At 44.6% G+C, this 23,452-nt stretch overlaps 1 protein-coding gene across 1 annotated transcript in view; it reads right to left on the reverse strand.

Moving 5' to 3' along the window:
* Positions 1-429: 429 nt before the first annotated feature.
* Positions 430-23,452, reverse strand: part of LOC115165645 (plexin-A2) — a 361,064-nt gene continuing 338,041 nt past the window's right edge. The window contains exons 27-32 of the mRNA XM_029718900.1: positions 17,524-17,623; positions 10,637-10,827; positions 10,197-10,366; positions 9,509-9,721; positions 7,669-7,819; positions 430-2,441 (exon numbers count right to left, since the gene is read on the reverse strand). Coding sequence (XP_029574760.1) covers positions 2,346-2,441; positions 7,669-7,819; positions 9,509-9,721; positions 10,197-10,366; positions 10,637-10,827; positions 17,524-17,623 — 921 coding nt within the window. The 3' untranslated portion in view covers positions 430-2,345. The remainder of the gene's footprint in view (positions 2,442-7,668; positions 7,820-9,508; positions 9,722-10,196; positions 10,367-10,636; positions 10,828-17,523; positions 17,624-23,452) is intronic.

Raw genomic sequence — 23,452 nt, forward strand, 5'->3', positions numbered from 1 at the left:
AGTGGTGAAGAAGAATCAGGAGAACTCAGGGGTTTTATGGTTGGTTCATTTGGAGTTCTAAGGCAGCAGAGAAAATAATAAGCACCTTTCATCCATCAACATTGGTGTTATATTTTCTCCATCCATAAATAATGTAATTATACTGTACACCTTTAATACTACCTAGTTTCAAGTACTTGATGTAAACAATGAGCAAACATCAAAGTCTGGAGAAAACAGAATGGTGATGGTCACTAATCCAGCAGAGTGAATCTACAGTATATGGTCATCCAGCTATGACGAGTACATGTAAGGTTCCCTCTTATTCCTCACTGGAAGTCAGTCTATATATCCTTTCATGAATGGGTTAAGTTTGGTAAAGGACAATCCAATCTTACCAAAGATCTACCTGGTAATGTAACATGCATTATGTCTGATGTTTATATCCTCTTTTGTCCATGCTTGCAGTTGAGATATTTTCTTCTTGCCAAAAACCAAAAAAGGGCAAGTAACTATTATACGGCGTCGTGTCTCTCCTGAGCCTACTACATTACCTTCCTCCGTACCTGCTGCCTGTTCACAAGCTTCCAGTTACATGAGCACCTCTCTACAGACTCAGTCTGAGGGCCCGGCTGGCTCCCTCTGTAAAGCATTCATCGATTTGGACACATCAGTGAATCATTTAAAACGACAGGATCTTTTGGCACTTACTCAAACTAGACCCACACAGGCTTCTTCTTACTATCTTTTAGAAATACATTGTTGTTGGTGCAGTAGTTGGGTAGAAAACTAACGTCTGCTAACATTTAGCTGCTGGCCATCTCCAGCTAGCCTGATCCATTGGCACTTAAAAAACAAAGATAGACCTTGAAAACACTTCTTCTGACATGTGATATGATGCATGCAAGTTTTACACACACAATTGATCCGATCCCCAAAAGCGATACAAACGATGGTTATATTAGGGAGTATTTTCACTATTGCTGCCACCGGCCGGACGGCCTCAGTCCCCATCTTGGCAGGCCTCTAGAATCTAGTCTCCAGTATATTATGGTATTTGTATGTTAAGGGCAGCGTAGTCACGGCAAAGACGCCTAAAATACAGACGGCATAGTACACACCCTCCTATGATAAAGATAGAGATTTGGTAACAGGTAAAACATTGTGAGAGGGGCAAAGGACTAGGACGGATGAATTTTCAGTACATGTTCAGTTGGCCATCTATTTAGACATTATAGTGTTCTGTTCAACTAACTCCATTTTGTTTAGAAAACAAACCCAAACGAGAAAGAAAAACCCACATCTGCTTTTGTACATTCACATACATTGACATGTATGAAACAGAACCTACAGTACATACAGATGACGTTACTGCTGAGGAGGGTCTTATACAAACCAGTATGGTGCTGGTTGTTGTTTTGTCCTTATACCCAACATACTCTGTGGACCTGTGTATTTTCTCTTATCACACAGGGTAAAGGGGTTTGGGGTTGATAAGCATGCTGGTTGAACTTTGACCCCTCCAGAGGAAGTCTGTTCTGAGTTCCGTTCGCTCTCGTATGATGAGGATGCATTTGGTTGGTTTCTGTACAGGGCTGATGGGTTACAGTCAGAGCTGGGTTCTGTCCACTTGGTCTCGAGTATCATGTTGATAATGAACGGTAATACTGTCTGAGGAGAACAGAGAGCAGGACAAGACATGACATAGAACCATGTCTTTCTGATGGCTACACCACCCTATAACATGTGTTATAACACAACCTTTGACTTTGTACAGTACAACAATGTCCATGTATGTATCAAGAGGAAGATGGCTCAACTGCAACCAATAAAATCAAAATGTACACATACAAAAATAAACATTTGGAAGCAAAACTCAGGAACAATATCTCTGGAATCAAACATGAGAAGTCTTTATCCTCCATCTCTCTTCTCCTTCTTCTTTCAGTGTCTCTGATGTGAGTTGAGCAGACAGAGAGTGTATCTGACTATAAGATCTCCCCTCGGTTTGTTCTGTCTCTCAACAAATCTCTCCTTCAGGGCTATACACACACAACACAAAAATAATATCCTTTGGAAAGAAATATGCCATGTAGCCTTTATGGAGGTCTGTGGTGTGGTCGTCCCACCTTACATCATCATCATCACCATCCATGTTTCCAGAGACGATGGCGTCTTTTAGCCAGGTGCTGGCAATATGGCATGAGAGGAAAATAAGATAAAAACAAAACTCTTTGTTTGTGGATTTAAAAATGTCCCAGGTCCGTGGTGGTTAGTTGTCCATCACACGGTGAGTATCGGGACTGTTTGTTGGGTGGCTGATGGACATCCTGGGCCGGTCCAGTCGTCTAATCCCGTGGTCTGTCTCAGCTCTCCAGGGACATGGCTGAGATGAGCTGCTCCACCTTGTAGGCCAGACGCTGTTTCTTAGCCTGCTCGTCCTGCTCCAGGGCCATGGTGATCTGGGGGGTTAGGGACAGGACAACAACATGATTTAGTGTCACTCTAACCCGGAAGCCACATGCAGGGACTCCATCAATTGCAAACCCTTCATATGCAAATATTTTGCAAGACTATTTCAAATAGAACGTATAGACAATTGCTGGTGGCTTAGAGTATGCTCATGTAATGCTCAATTACATCTGTACAACATAGACAATGTTGACTGAATGGTAAGGAATGACAAAGTATTCACTCAGCAAAAATGTTTATGTCCTCTCACTGTCAACTGCGTTTATTTTTAGCAAACTTAGCATGTGTAAATATTTGTATGAACATAACAAGATTAAACAACTGAGACATAAACTGAACAAGTTCCACAGACATGTGACTAATAGATAATGAATAATGTGTCCCTGAACAAAGGGGGGGTCAAAATCAAAAGTAAGTCAGTATCTGGTATGGCCACCAGCTGCATTAAGTACTGCAGTGCATCTCCTCCTCATGGACTGCACCAGATTTACCAGTTCTTGCTGTGAGATGTTACCCCACTCTTCTACCAAGGCACCTGCAAGTTCCCGGACATTTCTGGGGGGAATGGCCCTAGCCCTCACCCTCCGATCCAACAGGTCCCAGACATGCTCAATGGGATTGAGATCCGGGCTCTTTGTTGGCCATGACAGAACACTGACATTCCTGTCTTGCAGGACATCACTCACAGAACAAGCAGTATGGCTGGTGGCATTGTCATGCTGGAGGGTCATGTCAGGATGAGCCTGCAGGAAGGGTACCTGTAACGCCCTGGCCATAGAGAGGGGTTTTTTGTTCTTTATTTTGGTTAGGCCAGGGTGTTACATTGGGTGGGCGTTCTATGTTCCTTTTTCTATGTTTTTGTATTTCTTTGTTTTGGGCCGTGTGTGGCTCCCAATCAGGCACAGCTGAAGCTCGTTGTTGCTGATTGGGAGTCACACATAAGGAGCATGTTTTTCCTTTGGGTTTTGTGGGTAATTGTTTCTGTTAGTGTTTGCACCTGACAGGACTGTTTTGGCTGTCAGTTTTCTTGTTTTTTGTATGGTGTTCACGTTGTTCTATTAAAATTCAAATGATGAACACATCCTCTGCTGCACCCTGGTCTACTCTCTCTCCCGACAGCTGTTACAGTACCACATGAGGGAGGAGGATGTCTTCCCTGTAACGCACAGCGTTGAGATTGCCTGCAATGACAACAAGCTCAGTCCGATGATGCTGTGACACACCACCCCAGACCATGATGGACCCTTCACCTCCATCTCCATCGATCCCGCTCCAGAGTACAAGCCTTGGTGTAACGCTCATTCCTTCGATGATAAACGCGAATCCAACCATCACACCTGGTGAGACAAAACCGTGACTCATCAGTGAAGAGCACTTTTTGCCAGTCCTGTCTGGTCCAGTGACGGTGGGTTTGTGGCCATAGGCGATGTTGTTGCCGGTGATGTCTGGTGAGGACCTGCCTTACAACAGGCCTACAAGCCCTCAGTCCAGCCTCTCTCAGCCTATTGCGGACAGTCTGAGCACTGATGGAGGGATTGTGCGCTCCTGGTGTATCTCGGGCAGTTGTTGTCCCACAGGTGTGATGTTCGGATGAACCGATCCTGTGCAGGTGTTACATATGGTCTGAAACTGCTATGACGATCAGTTGTCCGTCCTGTCTCCCTGTAGCGCTGTCTTAGGCATCTCACAGTACGGACATTTCAATTTATTGCCTTGGCCACATCTGCAATCCTCATACCACCTTGCAGCAATGCTTAAGGCACGTTCACGCAGATGAGCAGGGACCCTGGGCATCTTTCTTTTGGTGTTTTTCAGAGTCAGTAGAAAGGCCTCTTTAGTGTCCTAAGTTTTCATAACTCTGACCTTAATTGTCTACCGTCTGTAAGCTGTTAGAATTTTAACGACCGTTCCAAAGGTGCATGTTCATTAATTGTTTAACAAGCATGGGAAACAGTGTTTAAAACCTTTACAATGAAGATCTGTGAAGTTATTTGGATTTTTACGAATTATCTTTGAAAGACAGGGTCCTGAAAAGGGGACATTTCATTTTTTGGCTGAGTTTATGACTCTGGTCTTTGCCAGTCAGCACGCAAAAGGTCCAGACTTCACTGTCTGTTGGATGGGTGGGATCATGTGTGCTTTTTATTTAATGAATATAACATTGTCTCTGTTGGAGATGGTAACACAAAACCGAGGAATCCAACAAGTATAATGCCCTTTCTCGGTTTCATCTTATGCTTTTCTCTCTCCGTAAATGTGGCATTTGTCAAGTCTTGTTCAAAGGGGAATCCGACAGGGTCTCCTCTCTGCTGTCTGCAGTGTCACACAGTCACGTCATGCTGTATGTACATCAGCGTGGCATCGCGGTGGCTGGCGGGGCTTTTTCATGTGCTTGTATCAAACAGGAGAAATAATACCCAATAAGATCACAGGTATGGGCCACATGCCACACAGTGACATCGATCAAAGGTATGGATCAATGCTAATGCAGCAAATCTCTCCTTTTTCTATATGACAGAAATGTATTCTATGTGAACAGTGGTTCATTGAACAAGAATAAGGGCTGAAAAAGCTTGATATGCCTCCCAGGAATAAACAGTGTTGCCATAACTAAGCATTGTAGGCATTGTGCTAAACACACTGTGGGGACATTAATGAAGACTAGTTTCTCTTAGGGTCTGTTGGCAGTCTGTACATAGCTCCAGCAATCTGTCCCATAGTAGACTCCCTGCCTGTTGTCTCGCTCTCATCTGCCTAAGTGCTCTTCGAGGCAAGCAGAGCAGAGCCCAGCGGAGCCTCTCCTCCTCCTCATACCACTCTGTTATTAATCTGCTGTGCTGTATGCAGGTGCAGCTCCCTTCCTCTGTCTACCATCTCCCTAATCCATTTAGTATTGCTCTAGCCCGTTCATAGAGGGGCCGCACAAGGAGTCAGGCAAGGAACAAACAACCCCGACAGCTACAGATAAGGGCATAAGCACTCAGGAGACAGGGAGAGGAGACACAGAGAGAGGGCATAAGTGTGTGTGTGTGTGTGTGTGTGTGTGTGTGTGTGTGTGTGTGTGTGTGTGTGTGTGTGTGTGTGTGTGTGTGTGTGTGTGAAAGAAAGTTAGAGTGGGGAAGGAGCATGAGGTAAAAGAAGAGACAAAGCGAGAAGAAAGTGCAGGAGATAGAGTGGCAATAAAAGAGGTGGTCTATGAGAGGTTTAAAGAGAGAGAGTTAAAGAGATGGTCTATGAGAGGTTTAAAGAGAGAGAGTTAAAGAGATGGTCTATGAGAGGTTTAAAGAGAGAGAGTTAAAAAAGTGGTCTATGAGAGGTTTAAAGAGAGAGAGTTAAAGAGGTGGTCTATGAGAGGTTTAAAGAGAGAGAGTTAAAGAGGTGGTATATGAGAGGTTTAAAGAGAGAGAGTTAAAGAGGTGGTCTATGAGAGGTTTAAAGAGAGAGAGTTAAAGAGGTGGTCTATGAGAGGTTTAAAGAGAGAGAGTTAAAGAGGTGGTCTATGAGAGGTTTAAAGAGAGAGAGTTAAAGAGGTGGTCTATGAGAGGTTTAAAGAGAGAGAGTTAAAGAGGTGGTCTATGAGAGGTTTAAAGAGAGAGAGTTAAAGAGGTGGTATATGAGAGGTTTAAAGAGAGAGAGTTAAAGAGATGGTCTATGAGAGGTTTAAAGAGAGAGAGTTAAAGAGGTGGTCTATGAGAGGTTTAAAGAGAGAGAGTTAAAGAGGTGGTCTATGAGAGGTTTAAAGAGAGAGAGTTAAAGAGGTGGTCTATGAGAGGTTTAAAGAGAGAGAGTTAAAGAGGTGGTATATGAGAGGTTTAAAGAGAGAGAGTTAAAGAGATGGTCTATGAGAGGTTTAAAGAGAGAGAGTTAAAGAGGTGGTCTATGAGAGGTTTAAAGAGAGAGAGTTAAAGAGGTGGTCTATGAGAGGTTTAAAGAGAGAGAGTTAAAGAGGTGGTCTATGAGAGGTTTAAAGAGAGAGAGTTAAAGAGGTGGTCTATGAGAGGTTTAAAGAGAGAGAGTTAAAGAGGTGGTCTATGAGATGTTTAAAGAGAGAGAGTTAAAGAAGTGGTCTATGAGAGGTTTAAAGAGAGAGAGTTAAAGAGGTGGTCTATGAGAGGTTTAAAGAGAGTTAAAGAGGTGGTCTATGAGAGGTTTAAAGAGAGAGAGTTAAAGAGGTGGTCTATGAGAGGTTTAAAGAGAGCGAGTTAAAGTGAGCCCTAGTTCTAGCTACAGCAGCTTCAAGCTCTTAGGGCAGGAAGGAAAGAGGAGATAGAAGAGAGAGATACAGAGAGAGTGGAAGAGAGATAGATAAAAATAAAAGAAAGTGAGAGAAGAGAGAGTGGGCTCCTAATTCTTGTGAATGTGGTCTAATATAAAGGTCAGACTAATGGCTCCCAGAGGAGCTGCTGACATTAAAGCCAGAACGTCTCCATTACAGAAACCTTTCTCTTTCTCTCTCCTCTTTCTCCCCCTCTCTCCTTCTCTCTCTCCCCTCTGTCTTTCTGTCTTCTCTCTCCTTCTCTTTCTCCACATTGTTTCGCCTCTCTCCGTCTCTTCTTTGTCGCACTTTTCCATCCTTCTCTCTTTCTCGCTCTCTCTCTCTCTCTCTCCTCCTCCCCTAATCACTCTCTCTCTCCTCCTCAATCTTTCTCTCTTTCTCTCTCTCCTCCCTTTCTTTTTCACTTTGCCCTCCCTGATTCTCTGTCTGTCTCTCTAACTCTCTTTCTGTCTCTCCATCTCTCCCCTCTCATCCCCTCAACCCCCCTCTTCACTCTTCCTGTGATCTGAGACAAATGGTCTGCCACATCTTGATTCTGCTCCAGAGAGCCACAGAGAGAGGGAGAGAACAGGGCTGTGTTCCTTCACACCACTCAGGGGATGGGGCGGCATGCTGAGCTGCTTGTACAGTTTCTGTTCCTGTCGCTCCTCCACATATCATACACCCACAGCCAGGTCTGCTACAGCTCTCACTGACCCGGGACATGTGGCACTTAGGATGGGTTATGTGATGTGGTAGAGTGGGGAGTATGGTTATTTTTAAGAATAGCATCAGATCAGAGAAACCTGGCCTTTCTGAAAGTTCTAGACACTCTAAATGAGTTAGGAATGACCTTTAACTAGCCTTGAGTGAAGAGGAGGGTTAATAGGATTGTAGCCTAGCCTATTAGAATGGCCATCACTGCAGTGTGTGTGTGTCTATATGTGCGTGTCAGGACTCACCTCCTCACTGTATTTGGAGACGTAGGAGTAGATCTCGTTGAGAGCACTGAGCATGTTAAACTCTGTGGAGTGGAGCCTGGCCTGCTCTGCCAGGTAGGCATTCATGTCCTGGTCACTGATGGCTGGCAGACGGTGAATGTCGGCGTAGTACCTGGAGGCACACACAGGGGGCGACACTCACTATCAACATGCACATATTCTATACCACAATGCTTTCCTGGAAAGTTGAGCCTCATTTTCTACATATTAGTCACATTTTACAAGTACATATATAATGCAAGTGTATCCAGGACCAAAACAGTTTGTATGAGCGGTAATAAAACAAGGATATAGAATTGTATGTGGGCATTTCCACAGTACCAGAATTGTGCTCAGAGTTAAAATGTATGCCAAACAAAAACATTTTATTTCAAAGTTCAACAAATACAAAACTCTATGCACAAGGACTAATTTCAACAATTTAGACTTTTACAAAAACACATTTACTGTAAGAACTGTTTAGTAACAGAAAAAAATCTCCTTCAGTTTTCTGTGTCCACGTTTTCGAAAAACTCTGTTAAATATCTGCTCCGAATAATGACTCACGATGTCTGCAGAAAGAATGGGGTGTCATCTATGACATGACTCGCTGACTTTGAAAACATCTATTTTGGTTATTGAAGTGGATTTACACTCGGTAACATAATTGTGGTAAAGGAATTTCAACTTGATCTGATCTGTACACAGAAATGTATAATTATGGATTTTATTCATGGTGATGTATCCTAAATACTGTAGGTACACAAAGGTATGGATAGATATGTAATATCCTCCTTTGCATATTTGGGTATTATTCTACACACTTGCTATTATTTTAATGAGCTCTGCCCCCAAACAAGACCCCATTTGGTTGGTCAGGATCGGACTAAATCTGAATCAATCACAGATGTCTATGTTTCACAAGTTTGGACATCAAAGTACAGTACAGTAAAGTAGAGTTCAGTACAGTACAGCACAGTATAGTTCAGTACATTACAGTAGAGTACAGTATAGCACAATAGAGCTCAGTAGAGTACAGCACAGTAAAGTAGAGTTCAGTAGAGCACAGTACAGTTGAGTATAGTTCAGTACAGTACAATACAGTACATCATAGTGTGCTCTACTGTGTACTGTACTGAACTCTACTCTACTGTACAGTACTGAACTATACTTTACTGTACTGTACTCCACTGTGCTGTACAATTAACTGTGCTGTCCTGTCCTAACTTGTGAACCCAACTGTGGTTTGTGACAACTATGATTTCCCATTGTATCAATTGCATACATTTTTCAGAAATGTCAGAAATTCGATCACTTAATAATTCATAAAGAAAATTGATATTAGTAAAAACCACTATAACTAAGTGATAGGTCTTCCTTTACTTGTTACTTCTGTGAACTTTCATTATCCTCCTTCCTCATGAGGGAGAGAATTTAGAAAATATCTTAGATATGTGGGTTTTTGGTAATGGCATTTCAAGGCACAAGGCAATGTTTCTTAAACTTAGAAGACAAAACATTTTCTCTGAAACTATATAGGTGTTGATATTAGTTGGCAGGGGTCTTTACTTTAACATTGTGTTTTAATGTATTTCTAAGACGTTTTAAAACCTTTTCTGGTAGATGTTTTCTAAGACCCCTTTTCCGTCTGTCTGACCAGAACTCAAAGCCTTTGCTAATTCCACATTTTTAGGATGGAAAACAAAGACTTTCAGCTTTCATTTGACACCCAATTGAATATGCTCCTATAAACTCCACATGCTGGTGCTCATGGGTTCTTTTACATGGAAATGACCATGTGTATATTGTGTCTCACTCTTACCTTTCTACCCAGCTCTTGTAGTTGGGGATGTCTTTAGCGTACAGCAGCTTGTTGGAGGGTGAGTCCTTGCCTAGGCGGTGTTCTGAGGTGGAGCAGGAGTCCATGAAGGTCTGGGCCACCACAGACAGACAGGCGTCCGTGATGCTGCTCTTGTGGATGTCAAACACAAACTGGGGGTTCTTGATCACGTTCACCCAGAACCGCAGTGGAAGACTGAGAGAGAGAGGGAGGTAAAGAAAGGGAGAGAGAGAGAGGGAGGTAAAGAGGGGGAGAGAGGGAGAGAGAGGGCAAAGAAATGGGTCAGTCAGAATCCACTCTCAGTATTTTTCTTCACTCTCTGGGTTACCAAAGCCCTCAGTCAGAGTCAGAATCCACTCTCAGTATTTTTCTTCACTCTCTGGGTTACCAAAGCCCTCAGTCAGAGTCAGAATCCACTAACTATCAGTACTTTATTTCTCTCCTCTTTCTGGGTCACTAAAGTGAGGAACTTAAGGCTCATAACGCCAGGCAGAAATCAGTATTGCTATATTTGAAAATGTTTCTAACTGATGACTCAGTGTATCATCCTCTGATATAGTTTAGTCATGACTCTTTTGTAGAACTAAGAGATACACATTAAATCCTATATTATACATCCTATTATAGACCCATCCTATAATTTCTATTCTACATCATTCAGTTTTCTCACCAGTTGCTCTTCCATGTGTGGCGGACATCTTGGTCGTGGATGCCGTGTTTGTCCGCCTGCTCGTCCAGGAAGTCAAACATGTATTTGATGGCGAGGGGCAGGGCGCTACCCCGGTGGACGGTACTGAACAACGTCTCAAACAGGTCGTCCACAAACTTCTGCAGGGTACCCTGGGTAAAAACAATGAACACACTAGTTCAGACTTACATAAACTCACTCAACAACAACTGATTTCCTCAAAGAATAGGAGAGAACCTACGGAGACAAAAGTCTGTCAATAGCCACGGGATACATAACATACAACCGTATCCCCAGCCACTTTGTAAAATGTATGTAAACATAACCACAGGAACTGAAAGTTAACTACTGTAGTAGAATTGAAATATGGAGAGACAATGCAGTGTGTTGGTATATAAAGAAGTATGTAAGCTGGAGGTTACCTTGGTGGCCAGCAGCCTGGTCAGGTATATCTCAGAGACCATCTTGCTGCCTCGGTCTCCCTCCTTCTGGTCTCCATGCTCGTGGTTCTTGACCAGGTGCCACACCTTGACCCCACTCTCCAGGTCAGGGGTTATCATAGGGGCACGGGAACGGAGGCTGTCTGGACTACCTGTGTACCGAAAGGATGAGTCTAGAGTGGGAAAGAGAGAGGGAGAGAGAGAAATTAGACACTTGTAAATGAGCCACTGTGTTCCTAGTTCTGTGCTCTTTTCCCTTGTCCTGTTCAGTTTGGAAATAAACACTAACACACACACACACACACACACACCTCCTCTCTAATTTGCCTGCAGGTCTATGTCTGTCTGCCGGCCATCTATGTTTTTTTTTTACTTAAAGAAATAAATTAAAATAATGAAAAAATAATAATAATTGGGGGGGTGGATCAGCTTAATATTGCGGAAAGAATATTGCTTCCATCAATGTAATTGTCTGCATCATTTCCAATCCCCCATGTATTTTTTTGGTCAATATATATATCCTTACACGCATGCATACATATACACATATATACATACACATACCTATATAGACATACATCATTTTTTAAAGAATATACCTTTATTATTATTCCCCGCAAACCCTACCACCAACCCTACCACCGACCCCCAATTGGAGTAAACTAATAAACACTTTGGCTTTTACCTTCAATTTATTCATCTTATACACATTTTATAGACACAATCTATTTTCCAATAGTTATTTTTTTTTGTTTTTTAGTTGTTCCTCTATTTCTGATGTCCATCCAGTTTGATTTCTATTTGTAACTGTGCTATTTCACAAAAGTTCTGAACCTATATACACTGCTCAAAAAAAAGGGAACACTAAAATAACACATCCTAGATCTGAATGAATGAAATAATCTTATTAATTTTTTCTTATTTTTTCTTTACATAGTTGAATGTGCTGACAACAAAATCACACAAAAATAATCAATGGAAATCCAATTTATCAACCCATGGAGGTCTGGATTTGGAGTCACACTCAAAATTAAAGTGGAAAACCACACTACAGGCTGATCCAACTTTGATGTAATGTCCTTAAAACAAGTCAAAATGAGGCTCAGTAGTGTGTGTGGCCTCCACGTGCCTGTATGACCTCCCTACAACGCCTGGGCATGCTCCTGATGAGGTGGCGGATGGTCTCCTGAGGGATCTCCTCCCAGACCTGGACTAAAGCATCTGCCAACTCCTGGACAGTCTGTGGTGCAACGTGGCGTTGGTGGATGGAGCGAGACATGATGTCCCAGATGTGCTCAATTGGATTCAGGTCTGGGGAACGGGCGGGCCAGTCCATAGCATCAATGCCTTCCTCTTGCAGGAACTGCTGACACACTCCAGCCACATGAGGTCTAGCATTGTCTTGCATTAGGAGGAACCCAGGGCCAACCGCACCAGCATATGGTCTCACAAGGGGTCTGAGGATCTCATCTCGGTACCTAATGGCAGTCAGGCTACCTCTGGCGAGCACATGGAGGGCTGTGCGGCCCCCCAAAGAAATGCCACCCCACACCATGACTGACCCACCACCAAACCGGTCATGCTGGAGGATGTTGCAGGCAGCAGAACGTTCTCCACGGCGTCTCCAGACTCTGTCACGTCTGTCACATGTGCTCAGTGTGAACCTGCTTCATCTGTGAAGAGCACAGGGCGCCAGTGGCGAATTTGACAATCTTGGATTTCTCTGGCAAATGCCAAACGTCCTGCACGGTGTAGGGCTGTAAGCACAACCCCCACCTGTGGACGTCGGGCCCTCATACCACCCTCATGGAGTCTGTTTCTGACCGTTTGAGCAGACACATGCACATTTGTGGCCTGCTGGAGGTCATTTTGCAGGGCTCTGGCAGTGCTCCTCCTGCTCCTCCTTGCACAAAGGCGGAGGTAGCGGTCCTGCTGCTGGGTTGTTGCCCTCCTACGGCCTCCTCCACGTCTCCTGATGTACTGGCCTGTCTCCTGGTAGCGCCTCCATGCTCTGGACACTACGCTGACAGACACAGCAAACCTTCTTGCCACAGCTCGCATTGATGTGCCATCCTGGATGAGCTGCACTACCTGAGCCACTTGTGTGGGTTGTAGACTCCGTCTCATGCTACCACTAGAGTGAAAGCACCGTACCATGATATTTGCATAGCTACTAAGTAAACCTCCAATTGGTCCCTACTATTCCACCCGCTAAAAGCCTTCCTCATCCCTAGTTGGGTTGTCATCCCAATGCCCAGCAGACCACCCCCTGATCCCCCGTATCCCATAGCCCTAAACAGACTGGGATCCATCCTTCGAAAAGAGCACACAGTGCCATTTACCGAATTGAAGTAAATCAATTGCCAAATGCATTTCCATCGCCCTCACCTCGATTTGTATTATACACTGCTCCAAAAAATAAAGGGAACACTTAAACAACACAATGTAACTCCAAGTCAATCACACTTCTGTGAAATCAAACTGTCCACTTAGGAAGCAACACTGATTGACAATAAATGTCACATGCTGTTGTGCAAATGGAATAGACAACAGGTGGAAATTATAGGTAATTAGCAAGACACCCCCAATAAAGGAGTGGTTCTGCAGGTGGGGACCACAGACCACTTCTCAGTTCCTATGCTTCCTGGCTGATGTTTTGGTCACTTTTGAATGCTGGCGGTGCTTTCACTCTATTTAATAAGATTATTTCTTTCATTCTGATCTAGGATGTGTTGTTTAAGTGTTCCCTTTATTTTTTGGAGCAGTATATATAGCTGTGGATCATCCTCTATTGTCCCTAACATCTTTTACTTCTTCGCAACAGTTGCACCATCTCAGAGCCCAACTCAAGAAAGGTCTTGATTTACTAATGCATATACAGTTGCAGCTGCATTAGAAGGCCTGCAAGACTGTGCAAAAAAATGGGCAGAAATTGAGAGATTTTATTAACTATTGTCACATCCTAGATGATGGTGGTCAAATGTACACCTTTTCCCTGAAACACCCACAATACGGTCACCCGTATTGACCATATTCCCAAGCATCTCCATGCAGTCAGACTTTTGATTTTGTGCCACCAGGTTCACAATAATATACCCCCTCTCTGAATGTCCGAGTGTGACCCCCTCCCCATGGGTTACTGCAGCTAGTGTAAAAGCCCTGCCACTGCCTGGGTGGGGGCACCCCACCGGAATCCCCGCTAGGTACAAGGTCATCAAGGTTCTCATTAGCAGCTTTGAGAATTTCCTTGTGTAGTATGCTCTCCCTTTAGGGGGCTTTGGCTTTGCAGGACCAACCCTGCCAAGCGGGCTCAGAATCTTGAGGGGGCAGTGCTGCTCTTGGTCTCTGACCGCATTTATCTGCATAGAGACCGCTTACAGCAGGCACATACAGCTTACAGCCGGCCATCGATGTTGATACATGTCTGTTGGGCCTCTGGAGTGCAAGAGCAGCTCCCTTTCACTAGACTAGATGGATCCTAATAAAATGCCAAAGATGAAAGGAGCCATGCACCTCATTAATATTTCATTAAGTCCAGAGAGTGGAGGGGCAGCTGTCAGCCCAGCTCCCTCCTCTCTTTCCTTCATATCATCTCTCTCTCTCCCCATCTCTCTCTCTGTCTCTCTCTCCCTGTTTCTCTCTCTCTGTCTCTCTCTCCCCCATCTGTCTTTCTCGTATCATATCACTCTCTCTCTCCCCATCTCTCTCCCCCATCTGTCTCTCTCTCCCCATCTGTCTCGCTCTGTCTCTCTCTCCCCATCTCTCTCTCCCCCATCTGTGTCTCTCCCCATTCTCTCTTTCTCCCCATCTCTCTCGCTCTGTCTCTCTCTTATCATATCACTCTCGCTCCCCATTTCTCTCTCTCTCTCTCCCCCATCTCTCTCTCTTATCATATCACTCTTTCTCACTCGCATATTATCTCTCTGTCTCTCTTCCTCTCGCTCACTCTTTCATATCATCCATCTCTCTGAATAGATCTGTGAGAGAGAGAGACAGAGAGACGTGGCTCTCCTCTTAAAATAAATCATTGTCTCTTTCCTGCTGTCGCCACACTGTAAGGGCCTCAGTCACAGTCCTAATCAATGCATCAAAAGATCTCTAATATGTAAAGCCCTCCAGCCATCCTCCCCTTGTCTGTCCTTTCTTCTCTTCCAATCTCAGATCTCCCATTCCTTTGACACTAAGGAATGGTGCTCTTCCTCCTCTCCTCCTCTCCAGTCTTCCTAATTAGCAGTTATTTCCTTCCCGGCAGTGTGTGTGTGTGTCTGAGTCTATGAGTGGTCTCGTGGGACTCTAGATCAGTGTCAGATCTCTCTCACCTGGCTTCTAAGGGCAGTGCAGGACAACAACGCCCCAGAGCACTACAGCGACTTTCGGCTCTAAGTGATATGTTCTAAAGACCAGCAGTTGTCTTTAGGTTGGCCCCTGGGGACCTTTCGGTCTGGTAGGGTGTGTATGTATGTCTCTCTCTCTCTGTGTGACAGTGGGGTGAATTGAGGTCTCAAATCTCATCTTATGCCACTGTCAGGTCCCTACCCCTCTCTCTCCTCCTTCCTCTCCTCTCCATGGGGAAGATTGCTCTTCAGCTCTGTGACCACAGTATCAGGCTTCAGGCTACCTGAGGTGGGTATGAGGGCCGCAGGTGTGTGTGTTTGTGAGGCGTCAGGGGGGAACGTGTAGCGGGTTATTTGGGGGCGGGGGACCGCTGGCACGGTAAATTGAGGCGAGATGCTAAGTGCTGAACGTTAAATTGATATGAATCAATCAGCTGGGTGTCAGGCACATCTGTGCCTGCTGTGCCAGGCTATGATTGATGGGGGTGGAGCCAGAGGAGGAGCGTCTGTTTTCTAAAGCAGTACAAAACACACACACACACACACACACACACACACACACACACACACACACACACACACACACACACACACACAGATACATATACACACACACACACACAGACACAGATACATAGACACACACACTATAAAACATCCCCTTTCACCGTCTCATTGCTATTTCATGAGTTTGGTAAAATATTCAACACGTTCTTTGTAGTAAAACAGATTGAAGCAACCCTTGTATGGAATACTGTTGGGGATGGAATACTGTTGGGGATGGAATACTGTTGGGGATGGAATACTGTTGGGGATGGAATACTGTTGGGGATGGATTACTGTTGGGGATGGATTACTGTTGGGGATGGAATACTGTTGAGGATGGAATACTGTTGGGGATGGAATACTGTTGGGGATGGAATACTGTTGAGGATGGATTACTGTTGGGGATGGAATACTGTTGGGGATGGAATACTGTTGGGGATGGAATACTGTTGGGGATGGAATACTGTTGGGGATGGAATACTGTTGAGGATGGATTACTGTTGAGGATGGATTACTGTTGGGTATGGAATACTGTTGGGGATGGATTACTGTTGGGGATGGATTACTGTTGGGGATGGAATACTGTTGGGGATGGAATACTGTTGGGGATGGAATACTGTTGAGGCTGGATTACTGTTGGGGATGGAATACTGTTGGGGATGGAATACTGTTGGGGATGGATTACTGTTGGGGATGGAATACTGTTGGGGATGGATTACTGTTGGGGATGGATTACTGTTGGGGATGGATTACTGTTGGGGATGGAATACTGTTGAGGATGGAATACTGTTGAGGATGGATTACTGTTGGGGATGGAATACTGTTGGGGATGGAATACTGTTGGGGATGGATTACTGTTGGGGATGGATTACTGTTGGGGATGGATTACTGTTGGGGATGGATTACTGTGGAGGACGGAATACTGTGGAGGACGGAATACTGTGGAGGACGGAATACTGTTGAGAACGGAATACTGTTCAAGACGGAATACTGTATAATACTGTATGCCTCACTGGCCACTGAACCAAACTTAGTTTAGATATTTAAAGTTGGTAATTTGATATACACTGTTGGTTTTGTTATTGATAAATTAGTTGAGAGAAGTGCGCGTGTGTGTGTGTGTGTGTGTGTGTGTGTGTGTGTGTGTGTGTGTGGAAGAGAGGGAGGGAGGAGGGATGATGTTTCTGTTTTGGCTCAGTTGGCCATGTCTCCAGGCGACTGACAACAACCTATGGGGGTTCTCATTCAATCCCAGCCCTGATAATTGTCCAACCACGCTCTGTTCTCACTTCCCATTGGTGTAAAGTATCATTCACAGTGAATAATTGGCTGTGGTTCTCTAGGTCTGGGGTTGGGCATGGGACCAGACGGGACGCCCTGTGGCTCACCGCTGTGTCTGTCACCAGTGTGTGTGTGTGTGTGTGTGTGTGTGTGTGTGTGTCGGACTATTATACCCTGGCTCCAGGCTCAGTCTGGCATCCTCATTATTATACTTGATGGTTAAAACAAACACCTCTCTCCATGTCTCCCATCGGCCTTCTCTACTCGCCCCCTCACCCTTCATCCCTCTATCCCCTTCTGTTCCTGTTTCTCTCCATCCCTCTGCCACCCCTGCAGTTTCTGGGCTGAGGCAAACTGCAGCAAACACGGTCGGGAGGAGAGAGTAAGGTAAACTATGCCTCCGCAGCAAAGCATAGACGATCCAAAAAGAGCTGGTCTTAGCTAGGATGATTTTAGTTTTGCTCACATTGTGGCTCTGGACAAAAGTGTCTGCTAAAATGTCTACAAGCTAATCTAAAAGTCTAATGTTTATATCAGGTCTGCTCCCATTGGCTTACACAGTGAACACTTTAATCTCAAACCCCTCCCCGTGTTAATCTATTATGTAACAGGTGTTTGTTTGAAATGGTCCAACAGAGGGAGGAGCTAAGGTGGTACAGTACTTATCATAGAGATGTATAATGTTCAATGTCGTTCAATGGTACTCACCATATCTGCTGATGGAGGTCCTGGAGATGCTGGCTGACGGGGGGATGTTGTAGGAAGAGGTCTGTTTGGGCACCAGCGCCACCACACAACGGTCAGACACCTGCAACAACACAACAGAGAACATTTTGATAAGATAACATGTTCAATCACCAATCTACAGGTGTACTGCTCTCAGATAACATGTTGAATGTATGCAGTACACATTGATCTGCAAGCCTGATTTGTCACCCTCTGTCTCTTTCTAAGATATACAGTGAGGGGAAAAAAGTATTTGATCCCCTGCTGATTTTGTACATTTGCCCACTGACCAAGAAATTATCAGTCTATAATTTTAATGGTAGGTTTATTCGAACAGTGAGAGACAGAATAACAACAACAAAATCCAGAAAAACGCATGTCAAAAATGTTATAAATTGATTTGCATTTTAATGAGGGAAATAAGTATTTGACCCCCTCTCAATCAGAAAGATTTCTGGCTCCCAGGTGTCTTTTATACAGGTAACGAGCTGAGATTAGGAGCACACTTAAAGGGAGTGCTCCTAATCTCAGCTTGTTACCTGTATAAAAGACACCTGTCCACAGAAGCAATCAATCAGATTCCAAACTCTCCACCATGGCCAAGACCAAAGAGCTCTCAAAGGATGTCAGGGACAAGATTGTAGACCTACACAAGGCTGGAATGGGCTACAAGACCATCGCCAAGCAGCTTGGTGAGAAGGTGACAACAGTTGGTGCGATTATTCACAAATGGAAGAAACACAAAAGAACTGTCAATCTCCTTCGGCCTGGGGCTCCATGCAAGATCTCACCTCGTGGAGTGGCAATGATCATGAGAACGGTGAGGAATCAGCCCAGAACTACACAGGAGGATCTTGTCAATGATATCAAGGCAGCTGGGACCATAGTCACCAAGAAAACAATTGGTAACACACTACGCCGTGAAGGACTGAAATCCTGCAGCGCACGCAAGGTCCCCTTGCTCAAGAAAGCACATATACATGCCCGTCTGAAGTTTGCCAATGAACATCTGAATTATTCAAAGGACAACTGGGCAAAAGTGTTGTGGTCAGATGAGACCAAAATGGAGCTCTTTGGCATCAACTCAACTCGCCGTGTTTGGAGGAGGAGGAATGCTGCCTATGACCCCAAGAACACCATCCCCACCATCAAACATGGAGGTGGAAACATTATGCTTTGGGGGTGTTTTTCTGCTAAGGGGACAGGACAACTTCACCGCATCAAAGGGACGATGGACGGGGCCATGTACCGTCAAATCTTGGGTGAGAACCTCCTTCCCTCAGCCAGGGCATTGAAAATGGGTCGTGGATGGGTATTCCAGCATGACAATGACCCAAAACACACGGCCAAGGCAACAAAGGAGTGGTTCAAGAAGAAGCACATTAACCTGTTGGGGCTAGGGGGCAGTATTTTCACGGCCGGATAAAAAACGTACCTGATTTAAACTGGTTACTACTCTTGCCCATAAACGAGAATATGCATATAATTTTAAACACTGTTTGACATGCTTCGAAGTACGGTAATGGAATATTTTGACATTTTTTGTCACGAAATGCGCTCGCCCGTTACCCTTCGGATAGTGACCTGAACGCACAAACAAAACGGAGGTATTTGGATATAACTATGGATTATTTGGAACCAAAACAACATTTGTTGTTGAAGTAGAAGTCCTGGGAGTGCATTCTGACGAAGAACAGCAAAGGTAATCCAATTTTTCTAATAGTAATTCTGAGTTTAGTGAGCCCCAAACATGGAGGGTGTCAAATAAGGTAGCCTGTGATGGCCGAGCTATGTACTCAGAATATTGCAAAATGTGCTTTCGCCGAAAAGCTATTTTAAAATCTGACATAGCGTTTGCATAAAGGAGTTCTGTATCTATAATTCTTAAAATAATTGTTATGTATTTTGTCATCGTTTATCATGAGTAATTTAGTAAATTCACCGGAAGTTTTCGGTGGGTATGCTAGTTCTGGACATCACATGCTAATGTAAAAAGCTGGTTTTGATATAAATATGAACTTGATTGAACAAAACATGCATGTATTGTATAACATAATGTCCTAGGAGTGTCATCTGATGAAGATCATCAAAGGTTAGTGCTGCATTTAGCTGTGGTTTTGGTTTTTGTGACATATATGCTTGCTTTGAAAATGACTGTGTGATTATTTTTGGCAGGGTACTCTCCTGACATAATGTTTTGCTTTCGCTGTAAAGCCTTTTTGAAATCGGACAATGTGGTTAGATTAACAAGAGTCTTGTCTTTAAAATGGTGTAAAATAGTCATATGTTTGAGAAATTGAAGTTCTAGCATTTTTGAGGTATTTGTATTTCGCGCCACGCGATTCCACTGGCTGTTGACTAGGGTGGGACGCAAACGTCCCACCTTGCCCAGAGAGGTTAAGGACCTGGAGTGGCCTAGCCAGTCTCCAGACCTTAATCCCATAGAAAATCTGTGGAGGGAGCTGAAGGTTCGAGTTGCCAAACGTCAGCCTCGAAACCTTAATAATGACTTGGAGAAGATCTGCAAAGAGGAGTGGGACAAAATCCCTCCTGAGATGTGTGCAAACCTGGTGGCCAACTACAAGAAACGTCTGACCTCTGTGATTGCCAACAAGGGTTTTGCCACCAAGTACTAAGTCATGTTTTGCAGAGGGGTCAAATACTTATTTCCCTCATTAAAATGCAAATCATTTTATAACATTTTTGACATGTGTTTTTCTGGATTTTTTGTTGTTGTTATTCTGTCTCTCACTGTTCAAATAAACCTACCATTAAAATTATAGACTGATAATTTCTTTGTCAGTGGGCAAACGTACAAAATCAGCAGGGGATCAAATACTTTTTTCCCTCACTGTACAAACACATCCTCACATGACACATCATTTCCTCCCTCTCTACCTCTATCCCTCAGTCCCTGTACTCTGTCATGTTCTCTCCATTCAGCTTCTTTCTCTACTCTCTCTAAAGCCCTGTGGGATTTCTCTGAAGACCATCTCTGTAAGAAACGACTCAAATGCCTCCGTGATGACTGTGCTTGAGATCATCCTCATTGTTATTCCCATCACTCCCCAGCCATTAGGGAAATAAGGAAAGGAGGGATGGAAGGGGGAGCGGGTAGAAAGACGGAGTGAGGGCTTCCCACTGGCACGTCTAGCGAACAACCGCCTCTGCCTCATTGTCCTCACAGCAGTGGTGGCGACGCTTCCACCAAGCAGCTCAGAGAGAGAAAGAGAGAGAGAAAGAAAGAGAGTGAGAGAGAGAGAGAAATAAAGCCATAATAGTGACAGGGAAAGAGAGAGACTAAAAGTGTGGGGATTGGGAAAAAAAGAGAGAGAGTGAGACAAACGTGAGGTATGGGAGGGTGATAGGAGGAATATGGGAGGATGATGTGAGGTATGGGAGAATGATGTGAGGTATGTAGGAAGACGGGAGGATGGTGTGAGGTATGGGAGAATGATGTCAGGTACGGGAGGAGGATGTGAGTTATGGGAGGGGGGGTGAGTTATGGGAGGATAATGGGAAGTATGGGAGGATGATGGGAGGATGATGTGAGGTATGGGAGGATAATGGGAGGATAATGTGAGGTATGGGAGGATAATGTGAGGCATGGGAGGATATAGGGAGGATAATGTGAGGATAATGGGAGGTATGGGAGGATAACGTGAGGTATGGGAGGATAATGTGAGGTATGGGAGGATAATGTGAGGTATGGGAGGAGGATTTGAGGTATGGGAGGATAATGTGAGGTATGGGAGGAGGATTTGAGAAATGGGAGGATAATGTGAGGTATGGGAGGAGGGTTTGAGGTATGGGAGGATGAGGTGCGGTATGGGAGGATAACGTGAGGTATGGGAGGAGGATTTGAGGTATGGGAGGATGAGGTGCGGTATGGGAGGATAACGTGAGGTATGGGAGGATAACGTGAGGTATGGGAGGCTGATATGAGGTATGGGAGGATAACGTGAGGTATGGGAGGATAATGTGAGGTATGGGAGGATGATGTGAGGTATGGGAGGATGATGTGAGGTATGGGAGGATGATGTGAGATATTGTAGGATGATGTGAGATATGGTAGGGTGATATAGGAGGAGGATGCGTCTGCTCTACTCCAGAAGAAAATAACTTCAACCTGGGCTCTCTGACTACCTTTTGTCTTGGAAGAGGCACTGCTGTCTCTGTGTCCAGTCTCACCAAGCCACAGCCATAAAAGTTAGTGTTCTAAACCAAGCCACTTTCATTTGCTGTTCATTTGCTGTTCATTTGCTGTACATTTGCTGTACATTTCCTCTACAGTGCACTGCTAATCACAGTTGTGAAGGTGTGTTTGTGTGCACTCTTTCAAACTGAATGGACAAAGAATGTCACATAAATACACTATTGTTCCTATCTGAAGCCTTCTCTGGCATTTGCAGCCAGCCCAGTGGATGGATCTGAGTTTGAGAGAACAAGAAGGACAAACATCCAACGATGTGAAAGCACCAAGCAGCCACAGGCTCAAAGAAAACCTCAGATTCTATTTAAAGAAAGAAAAATATTTATTTTCATGTCATATAGGAGTAGAGAAATAAGCTCCTTTCCCCTGACCCCTCCTGACTTTTAGCCTCTATAATTCTTTGGCTGGGTCGCCTCTCTTCACTCTCCTCCCCTTCTCCTCTCCCCCCATTATTCAACTGCTAATAACATGGCCCCACGATGCACCTATAGGGGTGTCTCTTCCCTCATCTCCTTCCCCCTCTCTCTATTCATCTCTCTTCTCCACCCCCCTCCCTGACTAATCTCTACCAGGCCATTAGTTGGGGTCACAGCCAGGGTTGGGGTAGAGGCCACAGCCAGCTCCAGCTCCAGCACAGGGCCCACTCTAATAGCCACACTGGAGAGACACGAAAGGACATAGGCTTAAGGAGGATTCTTCTCAGAAATTGATGCCACACCGTCTGCCCTCTTAGAGGGAAATTAAAAATGCTCTTTGGAAACCTCTTTCTGCCAGCTCTGGATTGTGAAGACCTCACTCTTCCTCCTCTCAACCCTAATCTATCCTCTTCCCCCTCTCCATCCTAACCTTCTCCATTTTGTCTAAAGCCTCTGCTCTCTCTCACTCCTACAAGCTCTGACAGTAGTGACAACTTGGAAGGCCCCATTACTGTTTATTCCCACACTCTCTCTTTCTGGCAGGGATTGGACATTGACTCTCTACCTCCCTCTCTCCGCCCTCCATCCTTCAGGGCTAATCCACAGTGTGAGGCAGGGAGGGAGGGAGGGAGGTGAGGTGAGCATGAGAGTGGCCTGCAGGTGTGATAAGAGGCCAGTACTACACAGTGATAAGACCTCCATCAAACAGCCCCCCCACCCACCCACTTCTATCTCTCATCTCCCGATCCTCTGATTCCCAGGCCACCTGATCCCCTGGAAGCCCAGTTTAGGATGACTATCTATCACAGATTGTACTGGGCTGTAGCTTAGTCACACAAAATGACCTAACTGATAGGTCTTTAATATAGACGTAAGATCATTAAGATTAAATGGTTATAAGTATATTACATGAAACTCAAATTATCTAAACTGTGTTTTTATCAAACAAAATCGTGTCTCAGAGCACACCTCGAAAGTGACATGTTATGTGTAGAGGGTCCAGTCCCACTGGGTTCATTTCTATTGAAAATATCACTCAACCTGCTGCAATACCAGACGCCAGTCATTAGACCCAATACCAACTGTCTTGGCTCAAAGGAATCTGTGGAGAGGAGAGGAACACACTCTTCACTCTGCCTGCCAAAACGTCGATCTAGATTTCCTTTTCTGTTGGAACATATTTTAAAACTCAAAGTCTGCCTGTGGGGCGTTGTTTGTTCAGATGATAAGAAGGGATGAGCCGCCACAGAGAATCAGATTGATGGAAAGATATATAAAAATG

This window comes from Salmo trutta, chromosome 28 (assembly GCF_901001165.1).
Source record: "Salmo trutta chromosome 28, fSalTru1.1, whole genome shotgun sequence".
Taxonomy (NCBI): Eukaryota; Metazoa; Chordata; class Actinopteri; order Salmoniformes; family Salmonidae; genus Salmo; species Salmo trutta.